General features: G+C 33.8%; 1 protein-coding gene across 2 annotated transcripts in view; it reads left to right on the plus strand.

The window, feature by feature from the left end:
* Positions 1 to 6,363, plus strand: part of LOC128186855 (transmembrane protein 47-like) — a 15,811-nt gene extending 9,448 nt beyond the window's left edge. For both annotated transcript variants that reach the window (XM_052856790.1, XM_052856791.1), the window contains exons 3-4: positions 1,589 to 1,738; positions 5,454 to 6,363. In XM_052856790.1, coding sequence (XP_052712750.1) covers positions 1,589 to 1,738; positions 5,454 to 5,689 — 386 coding nt within the window. In that variant the 3' untranslated portion in view covers positions 5,690 to 6,363. The remainder of the gene's footprint in view (positions 1 to 1,588; positions 1,739 to 5,453) is intronic.
* Positions 6,364 to 19,881: the final 13,518 nt, after the last annotated feature.

A 19,881-nucleotide genomic window follows, 5' to 3' on the forward strand; every position in this document is an offset into this window, starting at 1 on the left:
TTCTGCCTACCTTTGCTAAATATTATTATTTTAGATTTATCGATATTCATTTTCAGGTTCCATTTTATGCAATAAGTATGAAAGCAATCTATCTCTCTTTGCAATTCCTCGGGAGATTCAGCTAACAGTACAGTGTCGTCTGCATATAATATAGCAAATAATTTGAAAAATATATCTAACTTATTTTCTAACATGTCAGTAATAGTTGGTAAACCTTGTACATTAGACTCATTTAAAAAGTCATGCAAATCATTAAGGTACATAGAGAATAAGAAGGCTGACATATTTTCACCTTGCCTCACTCCGTTTTCACAATGAAAAAAAGTAGAGGTTTCATTATTGTAAACAATTCTTGACTTAATATGACTGTACATATTGAAAATAATATTAAACATTTTGCCACAAATATTATGGGATAATAGTTTAAACCACAATGCTTTTCGCCATACGTTATCAAACGCTTTTTCGAAATCTACAAACATACAATAAAGTTTTTTCTTCTTCATTCTCAAAAGTTCGAATAGAATATGTAATGTAAAAATATTATCAATGGTTGAATATTCTTTTCTAAAACCTGTTTGGTTTTCATGTAATACGTTAAATTCATCTGAAAATGTATTCAGTCGTTCGTTAAGAATGGAGGTAAAAAGTTTTCCAATACAGCTTAGTATAGTGATTGGTCTGTAGTTTTGTGGGTTGGTTTTAACACCCTTGTTTTTGTATATTGGTATAATATTTCCCTCCAACCAAATAGAGGGAATCTTACCAGACGAAAAAACTAAATTGAACAACTTTTCATAAACTGGCAACATTAACTGCTGTGTTGCTTTAATATATTCGTTTCTTATCCCATCTTCCCCACTGGCTTTATTATTTTTTAGATTCTTAATTGCTTTTTTTATTTCATCTTGGGTAATGTAATTATTTAGATCGTGATTATAATCTTCATACTGTAAATTAGCAATTTCATTATCAACCATGTGATTATTTTCATCGCTTATTTCGGGAGACCTGTTTAAGTCTCTGAAATACTGATAAAGATCATCGATACCGATTGCCGATTGATTTTGGCAATTTTTATTTTTGTTAGGTGGATTTTTTATTATGGATATGTTTATCTTAATTGTCTAAATTAAGTTCTTTTATGTTTGGGGAAACACCTTTGTTCTGTTATTGAGTCACACAGATGGTATATACATGTTACAGAGAGAACAAACTTCATTACAACACAGAACAAGGAATTAATACTGTACACTAGATTCACAATACAAACACTGACCGATATATTCTAATGGTACACGTCACTAAGAAAAGGTAAGTCAATTTTTTGGGCCAAAGAGATTTTTCATTTGATTTGGACAAACAGGCCAATTAAAACTAGAACTTCCATCTGCTGATCCCTGCATGGGCTTTGATACATATGTGACTTATCAAAAACTGGGGAGTGGATGGCAGTTATTATTTTAATTACATTGGCCAATGAGAATTTTGATTTGATTTTGGCCAGAGATGTTTTTGATTAAATATGTTGCCTGAGTGATTCTTAGGACACCTGTGACTCTATGATTCATTGTTTTGCGTGTTCCAGGTTGGCTGGAGATTTGTCGGGGCCTCATCCTGTTGGCAGTCCTCCTCTCCCTGGGAGCATTCCTCTGTGGACTGGTGGGCCTGTGTATCCACTCCCACTGCAGTAAGAGGGCCTGGTTCATCCTAGCAGGTGCCCTCATGTCTCTCGTGGGTAAGGCATATATACATGTATCTAGTGTGTTCATAAGTTATCGTCTCATATCAAAGAAAGTCAAATACATGTACTTCAATAGAAATATATCAAAAAAAGAAAATTGATTTATCAATTGATTATCTTTTTTTTTACTGGTCCATGTACACGTACATATATATGTATGTGGAAAGAGGTGGTACTTTGAATATTTGGAAAGCACCTAATTATGCCTTTTTAAAATTAGAATTATCCTCCTTTTCAAAATAGCTGAGTTTAATGAAATAAAATGAATCACTGTGACAACATATGAGACAATGCGGTAGTTTCTGACAATCATAGTATACATGTATTATTTCAATCTCTGTTAATCAATGCTGTGTTCTTATAATTAAATTTAGCTCACCTGAGCCAGGAGCTGATGGCGTGAGTGAGGTTGCCCTGCATTTCTACATCTATTAGTCTCATATATATATTATAAATGCATATGCTTTTTTTCCTGAGTAATTATTTATAGTATGAATGTTAAAAGGCATAGACATCAGTGAATGAAGAGAAGTGAGAACTTGGACCAGAACCAATTAAATGTTACGTTTTATTTACGTTGTGTCTTTTTCCATGGAATATAAATGAAAAGATCAAGCTGATATTTTTTTGGGAACTGCATGTACTACTGTAAACTGACTTTTCTTCATGTGCGAGAAATTTTTGCGAGGTTAGCGGGAGCCTTGTCGTCGCAAATATTTCTTGCTGTGAACCAATCCTTTGTCTATAGTTTTAGAACAATACAGGTCTGGAGAAGGCTTGGTCGCGAACATTAGTCATCGCAAACCAGTTTTTTGGCAGTTAATCGTGAAATAAAGTCGCGGCGAATAAAAATTGTTTTACAGTATATATTTTGATATGGATTGTTCTATTGAAGTGTATTGAAATTGGCAGGAGCTAAAAGACTTATGCAGCATGGAAGATAGGCATGAAACTCTGAGAAAATGGTGGCTATTTGTCCTAGGAATCCTCATCAGTCTGCAAATTGTGATCATATTGGCAGGAAATGGCGTGGTCCTTTTTACATTGAACAAATATAAATTCCATTTATCCTTGGCTACAAAATTCTTCATATCCTCGATGGCTGTAGCAGACATCTTGTTGGGGGTAGTCCATTTACCACTGGTTGTGGCTTCTCATATAGGAGGGAACAAGATCGCTGAAATTCAGACTGTCTGCATTATTCGACAGGCGTCTGCCATTGGAATATATTGTGCTATTTTGTGTAATCATTTTGCTGTTGCTGTGGACCGATACATTGCCATTTTACATCCAATGAGATATCATGCTTTAATGAAAAAAAGAAACATTGTGTTTGTGTTAATCATCATATGGATGAGCAGTTGTTTTCTCACAACATTGCCAGTGATTACAGATTTTACCAAAGGAAACCATTCGAGAACCGATAAAGTTATATTCTGTGGATCACTTCGAGAGATCTGGCCACTAGTGGACAAGTATGGAATCCTTCTGTTTTTGGTGATAATAATCAGCATACCTGTTACTCTACACATCCGAATCTATTTGGTGGCTCGCAAACAACAAAGACTCTTAGTGAAAGTTTGCAGGTCTTCAGTGTCACCGAGAAGAAAGGCAAGCCAGCGGACTGCTAAAGTCATGGCACTTCTACAGTTTTTATTTATAGCTTTTTGGGTCCCATTTCTTGCCACGATACCTTTGCATTTTATGGGCATCAGTACAGATTTGAAGGACATTGTAGTACGTACCTCGGTTTTTGTGGCTACCTGTAACTCTGCTTTCAATCCATTTGTTTATTTTTTATTGAAAAAGGAGTTCAAATTTTTATTTAGAAATCATTTAAAGAATTTTTGTTGTAGAAATAGTCCAGCTGTGGACAGTTCAGAAAATAATCAGGTAACCTTGTGTCAGTCATGAAATAATAAGCACCTCTGTAACATTCTATGTAAATTAATTTTAATCTGTCAGGTTTTGTTTAAACTTTTTAAAAAATCAGACATACTCTGGTTCATTGTACTTTTTTGTTTTTTTGTAGAACATAATTTTATTAGTACAAACAATAAGCTAGCCTATATTACGTTTTTTTTTAATCTTTTCTAGGATATAGTTTTAACAATTAATGCATTACATTTCAAGCTTACAAAACAATTAATAGCTTAACAACCACTCAGAAGTTATTTATATTGATCTTATTTATCTAAACTTCCATGCAGAAGTTATTATTACTGACCTTAGTTTGTTTAATTAGCACCCAGAATTTATTATTATTGACCTAAATTAGCTTTACTACCACTCGGAAGTTGTTATTATATATTGACTTTTTAAACTAAATAAAAGGTACCCCTATTGTACGGATAACACCTCCTACAGTTTTCAAGATAAAGAAGTTGTTGTTTTGCAGATCAATTGTTCGACATATATGTGAATATTACATGTACTTGGATTGTGATTTTTAATATCCTGTAATTTATTTTTAAAAAATACCATTCGTTGAACATAGTCATTTTTTCACATAATATTGCATATATATATTATCCCTATTGTATGGAAAACTAGTTGTTTGGAAGAATAGTTGTACTAATGTCAGAGATGTGCATATTATTTGAATTTTGATTTTTGATAATTTATAAAAAAAAATACCACCTGTTGAACTTAGTCATTTATTCGCATAATATTGCAAATAGGGTACCTCTATTGTACAGTTATTTACTCCTCCAACAGTTTTCAAGATAGGAAGTTTTTATTTATCAGTACAATTTTACATATTACTTGGATTTTGATTTTTGATAATCTATGTGAAAATACCACCTGTTAAACTTATTTATTTAGGACAAAATATTGCATATAGAATACCCCATTTCTCTGGGTAGGTAGTGTTTATCAATTCAGGGTTGACAAATGGATTTTAGATATTGTTCACTCAAAAGAAAACCTAGTTAGCTGTCACATGGACAGCTTTTCTTATGTTTTTATTTGCTGAGCTCAACAGATAACAAAGACTACTTAGTTAAAATGAGTTGGAGATATCCCCAACTCAATTACACGTAATGTGTGCATCTCATCATCGGATTAGTTAGTGGGGTTTCATTAATACGGTACTTGTTAGCATCAATTTTGGAGGATTGAGGGAAAACCACAGTTTTAAAGATACTTAAATTCATGGCCACTGATTGAGTCGATACAATATGTTACTGTGGAATCATCATTGTTTGTGGGGGGACCAATGTTCATGGCTTTCGTAGGTAACCTTTGTCTGCGAATTTACATCCCAATGATCATATAAACAAGCATTTCTTTATAATTAAATATTCATTAAAATTATCCTGATACACTATCAATTAAATTAACTCCCCATCGACCAGGAAATTTTTTTATATCTATGAACATTGACCCCCACAAATAAAAATGATTCCACAGTATTAGATAATTAATGCACTTCAATGAAATTTTATATTTTCGTGGATCAGCTCAACAATGGAATCCATGAAAATCAGTATTTAATGAATATTGATGTAACAACAGTATTAATCAGAATAATTTAATGCATAAGAATATCAAAAGAGTTGATGTGAGAAATAGTTAGATAAATGATGTAGCAAAGATTTATTTATTGAAAGCATCAAATGAATGAACACACCAATTACCAGGTAATCGATAAAACAATATAAAGCTAGATGAATAATAACTTTTTTTTCGTTTTACATACAAATAGCTCTGCTGGACCTACTAACCCTGATTCTGTACCCAGCCATGTTCAACTCGGACATTGTCCACTTACAAACAGACAGCCACTGGATGTACACCCTCAAAACCTGGAACTTTGATTGGACCTATGGCTTCGGCTGGGGTGCTTTCATATTTACTGTGGGTGCTTCCTTGTTCTTTATTCTACCTTTAGATGACAAAAAGACTATTTCTAAGCCATTCAGAGCAATCAATCATCGCTAGGCTTCTAGCAGAAAAAGGAAGTGGATTGTACAGTTGTAAGATGGTTTCTCACCAAATTTGAATAAGAATCATCCGTATAGGGACTGTAGCATCAATTAAAGAACTGTCTGCAGTAATCTGTTATAAATATGACAGCAGCTGTCATCCATTTCCTAAAACTTTGTCTCTCCTCGGATGTTGTGCCATGTTTTTTTTTATCTTTGATGAATACAAGTATTCCATAAATTTGTCTATGATGCAGTTTACTCCCAATGAACTGATGAAGATACCGGTATTTATTTCCCAATCTTTTTTTCTTGAACATATTTACATACAGCACAATTAGATAGAGGTTGTATATTGGTCTAAAAACAAAATGTGTTGTTTTAAACTCACTGCTTCGATTAAGTCCCAACGCAAGTTAATATGTATTTTCAACATTTTTGTTGGCAAGCCATTTGTGTCGGTCTAGTTTTTTGTTCTATTTTTTTTGTGTGTGTGTGTGTGTTTTTAATTCTTGAATAGTATCTACCTCATTGTGTCAAAATAATTGCTGTTTCCAGTTATAAGCTGTAATGTGATACATAGATGAACAAGTTATTGTTGTGACTGGATAATGTTGTATGCAAGTCACTAGACTTCTTCATGTATTATTCATAATTCAAATGTCAGAATAAACAAATGATAAAATGTATCATTCTTTCATATGACAACCTAGAGTCAAAAGTTATTGACTGTACACACTGAAGTAAAGGAAACATGTATCATTATAGTGCCAAGTGTAACATGCTAGTAGTTACTGAACATTCCACATAAATGATCTACATGCATTATCTTCAATAAGAGTGTAGTAAAACATATAATAGAGCAGCATTAGCAGCATGAAGCATTCAAGCTAGTCTCAAGTGTTGCACATACAGTGGTGAAATTATATATACACATAAAACATTCATGTTGGTACCACATGTAACATGCAGGGAGTAACTTAACGAGGCCGAGTACAGAACGAGTACGCACGCTTTCGCGCAGCGTTTCTTTTGTATTGTGACGTCATCTTTTTGCTTGGTTGACGCCATGGCGTGATAGTTTCAACTGCAGATATTCAGCGAAAATTGTTGAAAATATCTCGTTTGATGCGTAAAAATAATGTATTATTGTGGAATAAACATAAATGTCTCGAAGTATAAGCTATATTTGGGCTCGGGTCGAAAACGTGCAGAGGGTTCAGCAAGCGTAGCCTTCTGTCACGTTTTCTTAACCCGCCTAAATATAGCTAAATTCATATATTTCAGACAGTAACCATGTATTTTATATCAATGACCCTTAATATGTGATGTTATATATTTTTTTACTACTTAAATATGTCTGAATGTTTTAATAATACTATTTAGATCACCTTTTCCGCTTTTGTCAAATAAAAAATAGCCATTATCTGACGAATCTGGGAAATTGGGCATACAAAAATCAACTTTGATAAGACCCCTGGAACAAACCAGGAGGTAAGAGGTTTTTTTTATTTGACCATTAGATGCCTTTTAGCAATAACTTTGATATGTAGAACAGAAAAAGAAATCCCTAGGGCAGAAGTTTTGAAAAAATGTAAAAAATATGCAAAATTGATACATTTCAAGCAAAATCCCATAGGGTCCTATGTTAAAGATTAACACACTTTGAGATGACCCCCTAAACAAACTGTGTGGTAAATGTCTTATTTTTTAATCTTAAAATAATAATTATATCAGCAGAAATTCATGTAAAAAGTTTCATCCAAAAATCTAGGGCAGAACAAATTAGACCCGGCCTCGTTAATATACATGATATACATGTACATGCAATATATTTAGTTAGAGGTGTTACCAGCACGTACCATTTATATGTTACTGTTAAATGTAGCATCATAATAAAGTTATTGACAGTAAGTAACATATTTACATGTATGTTGATTAATGCATAATGGTAGCATTCACAAAGAATTACTGACACAGTGGCATGTAAAATATATTTCAAGAGTGTAGCTAAAACATGCATTAAAATATGTTAATACAGTCAACTGTAATACACCCAGAATAGACCTTAGAAATGTTACACATACCTAGTACATTGTACAGCATACTTCTTAGAAATGTTGCACATACCTGGTACATTGTACAGCATAGTTCTTAGAAATGTTACACATACCTGGTACATTGTACAGCATAGTTCTTAGAAATGTTACACATACCTGGTACATTGTAAAGCATAGTTCTTAGAAATGTTACACATACCTGGTACATTGTACAGCATAGTTCTTAGAAATGTTACACATACCTGGTACATTGTACAGTATAGATCCATGAAAATGTAACACATACAGCATAGTTCCATAAAAATGTAACACATACATGTACAGCATAGTTCCATAAAATTGTAACACATACAACATAGATCCATAAAAATGTAACACATACATTGTACAGCATAGTTCCATAAAAATGTAACACATAGAGCATAGTTCCATAAAATTGTAACACATACATGTACAGCATAGTTCCATAGAATTGTAACACATACATGTACAGCATAGTTCCATAGAATTGTAACACATACAGCATAGTTCCATAAAATTGTAACACATACATTGTACAGCATACTTCCATAAAAATGTAACACATACAGCATAGTTTCATAAAAATGTAACAAATACATGTACAGCATAGTTCCATAAAAATGTAACACATACATGTACAGCATAGTTCCATGAATTGTAACACATACAGCATAGTTCCATAAAATTGTAACACATACATTGTACAGCATACTTCCATAAAAATGTAATACATTTAGCATACTTCCATAAAAATGTAACGCATACATTGTACAGCATACTTCCATAAAAATGTAATACATTTAGCATAGTTCCATAAAAATGTAACACATACATGTACAGCACCAAAAAAAGTAACACATACATGTACAGCATAGTTCCATAGAATTGTAACACATACAGCATAGCTCCATAAAAATGTGTCACATATATGTACAGCATAGTTCCATAAAATTGTAACACATACAGAATAGTTCCATAAAATTGTAACACATACATTGTACAGCATACTTCCATAAAAATGTAACACATACAGCATAGTCCCATAAAAATGTAACTCATGTACAGCATAGTTCCATAAAATTGTAACACATACATTGTACAGCATACTTCCATAAAAATGTAACACATACAGCATAGTCCCATAAAAATGTAACAAATACATGTACAGCATAGGTCCATAAAAATGTAACACATACATGTACAGCATAGTTCCATAAATTGTAACACATACAGCATAGTTCCATAAAATTGTAACACATACATTGTACAGCATACTTCCATAAAAATGTAATACATTTAGCATACTTCCATAAAAATGTAACGCATACATTGTACAGCATACTTCCATAAAAATGTAATACATTTAGCATAGTTCCATAAAAATGTAACACATACTGCAAAGTTACATAAAATGTTACGAGTGGAATGCTGGTACTATGCAAAATAAATGTGTTTTTATATCTCTCTGAAGAGGGAGCATTAATTAAAGTTCAATTTAATATAACACGGGACATTATATTTTAACCTTCCCTGGCCTGGGGGATTTGAAAAGGGGTAAGGAAAGGACAATATTTTACAATACTCTAAATTCTTTTTCTCTCTCTCCAAGATATAAAAATGAGAGTATATTTAATATATTTAGGCTGTGATACTAGTATTTTCCATAATCCGCCCTTTTCCCGGCAAACACCAAAGAGATATCCGAACAATTTTCTCCTGGCCACATGGCTTACTTGAAAATAGTTCTGACTTAAATTTTGCATCCATTTTATACATTTTCATTTCTTGAAGGTTAGAATTCCCTTTTATATTTTATGTAAGACTAAAGCATGCCTAATGTGGCCTTATTTTATGCCATGGTATCATACTTTTAAAGATGATAAATAAGTATTTTTTTTTAACCGTGAAGTGCTCTAAATAAAAAAAATTTAAAATGTACAAACATTTTCTAGTAGCTCACTTGAACATTTTGTCCAGATGAGCTAAAAAGAAAGGGATATGAGGGTAATTTACCGCATCCCAAGGACAGTTTAATTAAGGCCGGGTATGCAGTATATGTTCTTTGAAGTCATGTGTTTGCCCCCCCCCCCCCTCCCCTAGTTACTTAAAAATGAAAGAGGAACATTCAATTCTATTAAGGAATTATAATGCTTGTCTATTAAACAAGCCACAAAAGTAAACCCCATTAAAGGAGCTCGATCCCATCTAAATCAACGAAAGTAGTCCCCGTCTTAGGCGCTCCCCATCTAAATCAACAAAACAAGACCCCGTTATAGGCTCTCCCCATCTAAATCAATGAAAGTAGTCCTCGTCATAGGCGCTTCCCATAGACGCTCCCAATTTAAATCAACAAAAGTAGTCCCCGTTACAAGCGCTCCCATTCTAAATCAACATATACCCCGTAATAGGTGCTCCCCATCTAAATTGGAGTATAAAAATAATTTATTCTTATACTATACATGTATAAACAAACATAAGTAATCACAGATTACAAAGCTCGCCGAGACGTAGCATCATCTTTATGTGACCATCTTCATCATGTTATATGAAATCATAACTTAATGATCTTTGATATTCATGGATACTGTTTTGACTCAATATCATGTACCTTATGTTAATTTAAAATAGTTTAAAAATCATATGTCCATTTAATACCGTATTATAAGAAATTATCGAATACAATATCGAATTGTATCACATTACTTTTTACAATATAATATATGATGTAATATTGTATTGTATGAAACAATAGTGTATCAATTCATGCAATACTACATCATAGGAATCATGTTATATCATTGCACAACGAAAACATATTCGAAGAAGTTTGCGTGAGGTAGTTTTTTTTCTCAGCATCCTTGAAAATGGAGATCAGGCTCTGCATCTGAATATACCTTTACGATTCAATTACATGTATATATAATAGATAAATCAGCTATTCAAATTTGAAATAGTTCTATTATCTATTTAACATGTGACCCTTTCCAAAAAACTAAACCTCATCCAGCATCGAAAAACTATGACTCAAATTCAGCATTCAAACCTGTCAGGTGCATCAGTATCATAAGACGCATCATCCATGTAAGTTTGGTGAAGTAAGGACCAGTAATAACTAAGAAATAATCATCAGAGGGTACCTGCTCTATTAACTTTCACCTGCTCTAAAAACCTAAACATCATCCAGCAACCGAAACCAAAGGCATAGATTCAGCATTAAAGCCTGTCAGGTGCATCAGTATCATAAGATGCACCATCCATGCAAGTTTGGTGAAGTAAGAACCAGTAATAACTAAGATATAAAAGTTTTAAAAACCATAGCCTCATCCAGCATCCGAAACCTATAGCTCAGATTCAGAATCAAGCCTGTCAGGTGCATCATTATTATGAGACGCATCATCCATGTAAGTTTGGTGAAGTTTAGACCAGTAATAACTAAGAAATAATCATCAGAGGGCAACTGCTCTATAAACTTTAACCAGCTCTAAAAACTTCAACCTCATCCAGCATCCGAAATCTATGCCTCAGATTCAGTAGTAAAGCCTGTCATGTGCATCAGTATCATAAGATGCACCATCCATGTAAGTTGGTGAAGTCAGGACCAGCAATAACAAAGATATATTAGTTTTAAAAACCTTAACCTTATCCAGCATCCGAAACCAATGGCTCAGATTCAGCAGTCAAGCCTGTCAGGTGCATCAGTATCATAAGACGCACCATCCATGCAAGTTTGGTGAAGTTCTGTATTTATTATAATGTTACTTAAACACGTGGTAGTGTTTGTTTATTCTTTACATCTATTGGTTGTTATTATTGTCACCTAGTCAGGTGACAATATTGATATTCATAGCACGGGCTATGAATGACCGTGAAAGTTATTGTGTACTAGTAACTAGTAAAGCCATTCGAAGGCTCTTTTTCGTGCAGTCATATAAGTCCCACCCACCCGCCCATTGCTTCGTATTGTATAATATAAAGATGTATCCACTGTCTAAAATTTGTAATTTTATTTTGTAGATGTGGAAGATTTGGTTTTGAAAGAAAGAAATTATTGTTATATTGAAATTAATTAAAACTGCACTTTCAGAGCGCTTCACATCCTACTCACGAGTTTGTGTTTATTTCATAAATATTTTATGTTCGTTTGAGTGAAACGAATAAGAACATAAAGGACCAGTAGTAACTTAGAAATGGCTATCAAAGGGCACCCGCACCAAAAACTTTAATCTGCTCCAAAAACCTTAACCTCCTCCAGCATCTGAAATTCATGGCCAAGATTTAGCATCCAAGTATTTCAAGGCTATAAGAAGGTCAAGATGCATCATCCATGCAAGTTTAGTGAAGATAGGACAAGTATTAACTTAGAAACAGGACCTGCAACAAAAACGTACCTTAACCAGGTCCGGACGCCAACGCCAACGCCGGGGGTATAGCATAAGCTCCCCCCGACTTCGTCTAGGCGAGCTTAATAGGCTGTAATTATATACTATACAGATGCAATAATTTTTAATACACTGATTAAGATGAAGATCGCACTGGCCCCGTGAAGAAACTTACATGTGAATAATAATAGATCTACAGCCTTAAATTGCTTCCAATATGGAAGAAGCATATAAGGAACCTAGTGTTGAAGTCATGATATTTATGGGTCTATACTTCTTGAGAAGATATTACCCCCAACCTATTTTCATTATACCCTAATTATTCATATTCAGAATAATGATTTTTTTTTATAAATACTGTGGAATCATTAGATTTCGTGGTGGCTCAATTTTCGTGGAATTCGTGGATACCTCGCATCCACGAATTAACATCCTCCACGAATTAATAAATTATGGTAATAAAGTCATATATCCTTTGTAGGTTTAAGATAATACACGAAAATTACGTCCCCATGAACCTGTTAAATTTAAGCAATCCACGAAAATTGGCCCCCACGAAATTTAATCATTCCACAGTAGTAGGCCAAAAGTTATATACAGTTTCTTGACAAAAAAAAAATCCGATAAAACGCAGCAGACAAATTCATTTTGTTATAAAACCGATGACCTTTAGGAGCTTTAAAATTTTAAGTAGATCGATCGTTCCCCGGCTGCTGCTGGGTATGCGTCGGGCACACTGTCAATGAATTAGTTCCATGTCGTCAGAATTACACGACCAGAAAATCCTGTCATCAGTCAGCCCCATAAATCCGGCCGGACGACGATCAAGCAAGCTCTAAGAACCAGTGTGCGCGGGAAAAAGAACGAGCTAAACCTACAGTTCATCAAACAAAATTTTTTGTCTACGTCCCATAATGCTCTCTAATGTTTTCACCCGTGGTGCTATGCCAAAAATGGCCGAGTTTTAACTCGTAATTTACGGTGTCTTAAGGTTTAAAGACACGTTTAGAGTACCGCATATGCTTTGGCGAGACTCAGTAGATTTGTTAGTTGCTTACATACATTCGTATTGAGTCGAGATACGTAAACAAAGACGAACAAAGTTATGGATGACGTCACTGTGCTCTCGTGCTATATTTCCTACGATAAATTTAGAGGTGGATCAAACATCTGTAATGTGTGTACTAACTATTTCAGTATAGACTGCGATACCTGTCTCATTGACATATGATTTGTTTTGTTTTTTTTAATATAGAGATTATTTAAGAAATAAACAACGCTATTTAGTGAACATGGCGTTATGAATAGCAATTGCTCTGTTGGCATATTCCATGATGCGCGCTAGCGCATCATGGAAAATATGCCAGCAGAGCAGTTGCTATTCATAACGCCATGTTCACTAAATAATCGTTGTTGCCTGACGTCATGACGTCAGGCATATCTAAGGTTTAAAAGTTACATTCTCCGAAACAGTGCAGACAATGGGATCAAGCAATATCATGATATTTCACAAAAAAGATCAACAGATTCATGTTTAAGGTGTCAGCATTTACATTTACAATTGATGAAAATGTTATATGGGATGTTATAAGAACAGCGAGCAAGAGTTTTCAAGTAAAAGGGATGTTCACCATGCAGTGCACGTGTGTAATCCTGATTTAAAAATAGATCTGCATTCCACCATATTTGAACGGTGAAAAAGGGGGAGGGGGTCATCGCAACAAGTTGTAACATATTGCCTATTACGATACAATGTAAGTAATAATTGGTGTTGGATTATCAATATAACAAGAGAGTCATCAGTTTGGATTAAAACAAATATATATTTATACAGCAGCAGGCATGTTCACGAAGCTATCTTAGGACTATGGCGTGTCCTAAGTACGTCTTAGGATACGTCTTAGTCTTAAGTCTGTTTCTCGAAGCTCTCCTAAATTTAGGAACCGCCATAACTTTGTCCTAACTTTAAGACATCACCTACCTTGTCCTAAGACCATCCTAAAGCTATAAGATCACGTTTTTAGGGATATTGAGATGTTGTGAAGCCTTTTCTAAAGACCGGTAGAATAAAGCAATATTTTCCACAGTTCCAGCATTTTCGACAAACATCAAATTCCTAATCCGGGAGGAGGGGGGGGGGGGCATAGTCAATTATTCTATCATGTATGTTCATTTTAACAAAATGATGTGAAGGGGGACCCCGAACTCTCACCACCTCCCCGTTGCTACATGCTTGCCTTGGAGTTGACAAATTAAGATTTTTTTCGCAAATACTATGTCTGTTTGACAAATGAAATTTATTCACTTATTTTTTTATCTACATTGTACACTAAATGAGTTACATTCATTGTTTTGATTATAATAATTTTTGATAACAATTATTTAAATATCCTTTGCTATAAAAAGTAAATTTACATCTGGTTACATATACCATACGTGATCATTCCTAATTTTGATCACTTTTTTTTGAAAAAAATAATCTTTAAAAAATGTGAAATGTTGAATGAACTGTATTTATATATTATCGAGATATATTACAACTTATTCCTTATTTAACATGTTCGTGTATTCTATATATTGCAGATTAAAGGGAAATTGATTGTGTTTGTACGAGTACATGCGTTTCCTCATGTAACGTTTCAAATTCCATGAAAATCGCGTGTTTATGTATTACATATACGTGAATGACAAAATTCTCAAATGTTAATTATGAAATGACAATACACACGTGTTGTTTACATAATTATCTGCTTGAAGCCAATTCTGTCCTGATACATATTTTCTTTGTTTAAAAAAGAACAGTTATTTGAATTTTTAGGGGCTTGTAATATTTTTTATTTTAATATTTTTTTTTGGGGGGGGGGGTTCATTTAAAGAAAAACAAACTAAATTGTTATTGGTAACTGATATATATTTAGGTAAATGTAAAATTATTAAAATGCATACATTAAAATTACTGGTTTTAGGCCTTTTGTGTTAACTACCGAGACGTACAATTTTCTCTGGCAAAATGTTTAATGATTCATCCCTACATAAGTCTATCAAATTCGATCTGAATGAATAATTGTGAAAAATAAAAATGGTTGTAGAAGGTTAGGATATCCTAACTTAAGATGTTCCTAAGTTACCGTCGAGCTACATCTTAAGACGTGTCCTAAGTTGATCTTAGGATGTTCCTAACTTTTTTCCTAAGTCATATCTTAGGAACACACTTAGGTCATATCTTAGGAAAGTTTCGTGAACATGCCTGCTGGAATGTTTACTGGAGGAACTAAATCGCAAAAGCCGGTTGTGACCCGATTTTCGTTCAGTTGGGCGATTTCATTAATCTTGAAAAGGGGTAATAACTCGCGTCTTACTAAATGTACATTACTACATTTCACAACTACTAATCAAGTGTGTTTGTTAATTCGATAGATTTCATCCAAAACATCCGATCCAAAGTATAATATACATGTATGTAGCTGTTACAAATCAAATGTCAAAAAATTCATCTGACCCCCTCCCCATGAATCTCTGCCAATGGATGAGTTCATTCAAATGCGTGAATGGTAAAGCAGGACTTCGCGCCATAATGTCTCATTCATAGTTTTTGGGCGGCGATTAGTGGACGATTCCGTTGGGATCATGCGAATACCACAGTGCACACCATACTCTGTAAACATCACAGGCACGTAGCATCGGGGGTGGGGGTGGTGGGGCTGCTTCCACCTTACCATTTTTTTTGCAGCAGGCACTTTTCTTAACTTTATATAATAAATTGAAATATCATGGATTTGCCTCCTCTACTTTTGTAGGAGCATGTAATAAATGAATCTGCAAATAAGGAATTGAAGTTACAGTTAGGGTTTTTTTCATGAATTTGAGAATTCGCCCTTTTTTAATTGCTTGTCAAGATGATTTTGATGAAGCTTCCCCACAAACATTCAAAAACAAAACGTGTTTGTATACCATTTCATATTTTATAAGGTTAAAAACGCCTTTCAGTTGATTTTGCATCTTAATATAACATATACAATTTTTTTTTAAATGACTATTTAATCTCCAGCTTTCAAGCTTACATGCACTTATATGATATGTGTACATTCCTTAAAAAAATTGAATTGATAAAATAATTGAATTTCAAGTGAAACAAGTATATATGTACATGTTCTAGATCGAAGAAAAGACTGACATTTCGTCTAAAATTTTAATGTTCCATTTATAAATTTATGATCAGCAGCAAAAATTAAAATTCATTACTGAAAAGATACTAATTGATACATGCATGCTTCCATTGAATAATTTTGTTTAGTCAGGCAAGCTTTTAGGAAAGCTATTACTTGTTTATTACTTATATTTGCATTTTACCACTCGCAAATACCCTGTATTAGCCTAGACCTTGACATTTAGCTATTGCATCAAAAATAAACATTCAGACTGTAATGTATCTTTTTAATTCACATAGATTTGTTAACAGATTCAATGATGTGTTATAACAGTAATTCCTTTAAAATGTTATCATAAGGCATGTTTTAATATTAATTAAATACATCAATTTTATGGAGTTGGAGAAAAACACGTGATGTATCGTATAGTGGTTTTTTAATATCTTTAACGTCATGGAAAAGAATATGACGTCACACCTTTATGACGTCATAGTATACAGACAGAGCAATTGCGATTATAGAAAAATAATTGCAGTTCCTCCGTATGGACTTACAGTGGGAAAGAACAATGGATATGCAAATATTTAAGTATTGAATCCTTATTTTTTGAAAGATATAGTCTCATAACTGCAACGGTGTGTGCATACGCATCAGCGTTTATGAAAATTTGTATGCACACACCGTTGCAGTTATGAGACTATATCTTTCAAAAAATAAGGATTTAATGCTTATATTTACATTTTTTTTACATTCTTGCCTTGTACGCAAATGCGAATTATACCTCAAAATTACTGTACTATCCTATGGGTAAGTTTAAATTCATGGAAGAGCCACTGTAACAGCCACAAGCGTGATCTTTGATTTTCGCTTGTGACGTTGTATTTATCAGCGTTCAACGTTTGTGACGTCACAATTAAAACTCGTCAATTAACCTTTTAGTACCCTTTCTGTGTTATGGCGCTATATCTGCAGTAACTTTACATGCAAAATATACGTGGAATGTAAATATTTAAATATATACTAGCAAGAGCCATACTTTACTGTCATATCGATTCGTTTTAAGCTAAATGTGCATGCTTGTACAGTAGGCAGGTAAGTATAAGAGTAGGGAGGAAATAAACAATAGGATATTTTGAACTAAATAAAAAGGAATAAAGAGAAAAAATAAACAGTTAAAAAATTTATGTAGATATTGCATATAGTCAAACCATTAAATTTACAAACAGGAACCGGGCTCTCTCTCTCTCTCTCTCTCTCTCTCTCTCTCTCTCTCTCTCTCTCTCTCTCTCTCTCTCTCTCTCTCTGTGGTGAGGGGTGGAGGGTTGCGCTGTATGTATCATGACCATTAAAATACATTTGCCCCGGCATACTTATTGTAGAGAAATAATCTCTCAAAGCGCTCGCCAGAACGGTAGCACCGTAAAACATATTATATTTAAGATTTGAGTGGATTATTGTCGATAATATCTGAGTGGCCCAAGTTCATCATTAAAAAAATTAAAAATTTAACTCCTCTAATTAAATTGATTATATATAAACATTGTATTGTGTTTTGAATTACCAAAAACTGCTATAAAATACAGCTTAATACCGAGCGCAGCGAGAGGCGGGCGAAGCCCGCCTCGCGAAGCGAGGATTAATGTTAACACGTATATATAAGAAGATCAGTGAAAAATGAAAGTTGAATCAGGGGTACTAAGGTCCAAAAAATTTTCTTCCAGCCATGGGCGCCGCCATATTGGCCGCCATTTTGTTTTTAAAAAGTTAGTTCGATCATTGATTGACTGGTACTTATCGATGTTTATTGCCCCTGAACTCGATAAAATAAGTTCCAGTGTTTCAATAGAAGGTAATTTGAATTAAAAGAAATCAAAAAGGAAACCAGATAAGTTTTAATAGTGCTTCAATCAAGAAACACGACTTGTTCTATGTATGCCTTATCAAATTATCAGATGGAAAATGAAAACATTAACGTCAAGGAACTGATCTTTAAGATTCTGAATAAAGTATTCAATTTTATTACATTGGCATTCAAATGAATTAAATTGATGAACAATGAAAGAAGAATTTAAAAAAAAATCCGAATCACGTAAGTCTCTTCGGCTATTTCCGAAGACGTTTTACGTCTGAAATATGACGACATAATGTAGACTGAGCACGCGACATTTAGTTTTACTTTGACAAATGATTTGAGAAGGCAATCATGCTGGCGGATCCTACTATGTGCGTTTAAAATAGATTTTATTATACAAAAATCAAACTGCACTGTGTTAAATCTGCGCTCGGTCCAACGGTCACACGGTTTACATATTACCGAGCGCAGCGAGAGGCGGGCGAAGCCCGCCTCGCGAAGCGAGGATTAATGGTAACACGTATATATATGAAAATCAGTGAAAAATGAAAGTTGAATCAGGGGTACTAAGGCCAAAAAAATTTTCTTCCAGCCCTGGGCGCCGCCATATTGGCAGCCATTTTGTTTTTAAAAAGTTAGTTCGATCATTGATTGACTGGTACTTATCGATGTTTATTGCCCCTGAACTCGATTAGATAAGTTTCAATGTTTCATTTGAAGGTAATTTGAATTAAAAGAAATTATGAAGGAAACCAGATAAGTTTCAATAGTGCTTCAATCAAGAAACACGACTTGTTCTATGTATGTCTTATCAAATTATCAGATGGAAAATAAAAACATTAACGTCAAGGAACTGATCTTTAAGGTACTGAATTAAATGTTAACTTTGATTACCGCGGCATTTATATGAATTAAATTGATAAACAATGAAAGAAGAAATAAAAAAGTTCGGAATAACGATACTCTCTTCGGCTATTTCCGAAGACAAAACGTGTACGTTTTACGTCTGAAACATGACGTCATAATGTAGACTGAGCACGCGACGTTTAGTTAAACTTTAACTAATGATTTGAGTAGGCAACCAGACGGATCCTACTGTGTGCGTTTCAAATAAATTTTGTTGTACAAATATCAAACTGCACTGTTTTAAATCTGCGCTCGGTCCAACGGTCACGCCGTTTACATATTACCGAGCGCAGCGAGAGGCGGGCGAAGCCCGCCTCGCAAAGCGAGGATTAATGGTAACACGTATATATAAGAAAATCAGTGAAAAATGAGAGTTGAATCAGGGGTACTTAGGGCTAAAAAAAATTTCTTCCAGCTCTGGGCGCCGCCATATTGGCCGCCATTTTGTTTTTAAAAAGCTAGTTCGATCATTAATTGACTGGCACTTATCGATGTTTATTGCTCCTAAACTCGATTAATATCTTTCCAATGTTTCAATAGAAGGTAATTTAAATTTTAAAAAATTAAAGTAAAAAACATATAAGTTGAAAAAGTGCTTCAATCAAGAAATACGACTTGTTCTACGTATATCTTATCAAATTATCAGATGGAATATACAAACATAAACATCAAGGAACTGATCTTTTATATAGACACTGAATAAAGTATTCAATTTTTATTACCTGTAGTCGAGATATGGATTAAATGAAAGAAGAAATAAAAAATTTTGTCGGAATCACGTAACTCTCTTCGGCTGTTTCCGAAGACAAAACTTGGTACGTTTTACGTACGAGACATGACGT

The sequence above is a fragment of the Crassostrea angulata genome, chromosome 6 (assembly GCF_025612915.1).
Source record: "Crassostrea angulata isolate pt1a10 chromosome 6, ASM2561291v2, whole genome shotgun sequence".
Classification (NCBI taxonomy): Eukaryota; Metazoa; Mollusca; class Bivalvia; order Ostreida; family Ostreidae; genus Magallana; species Magallana angulata.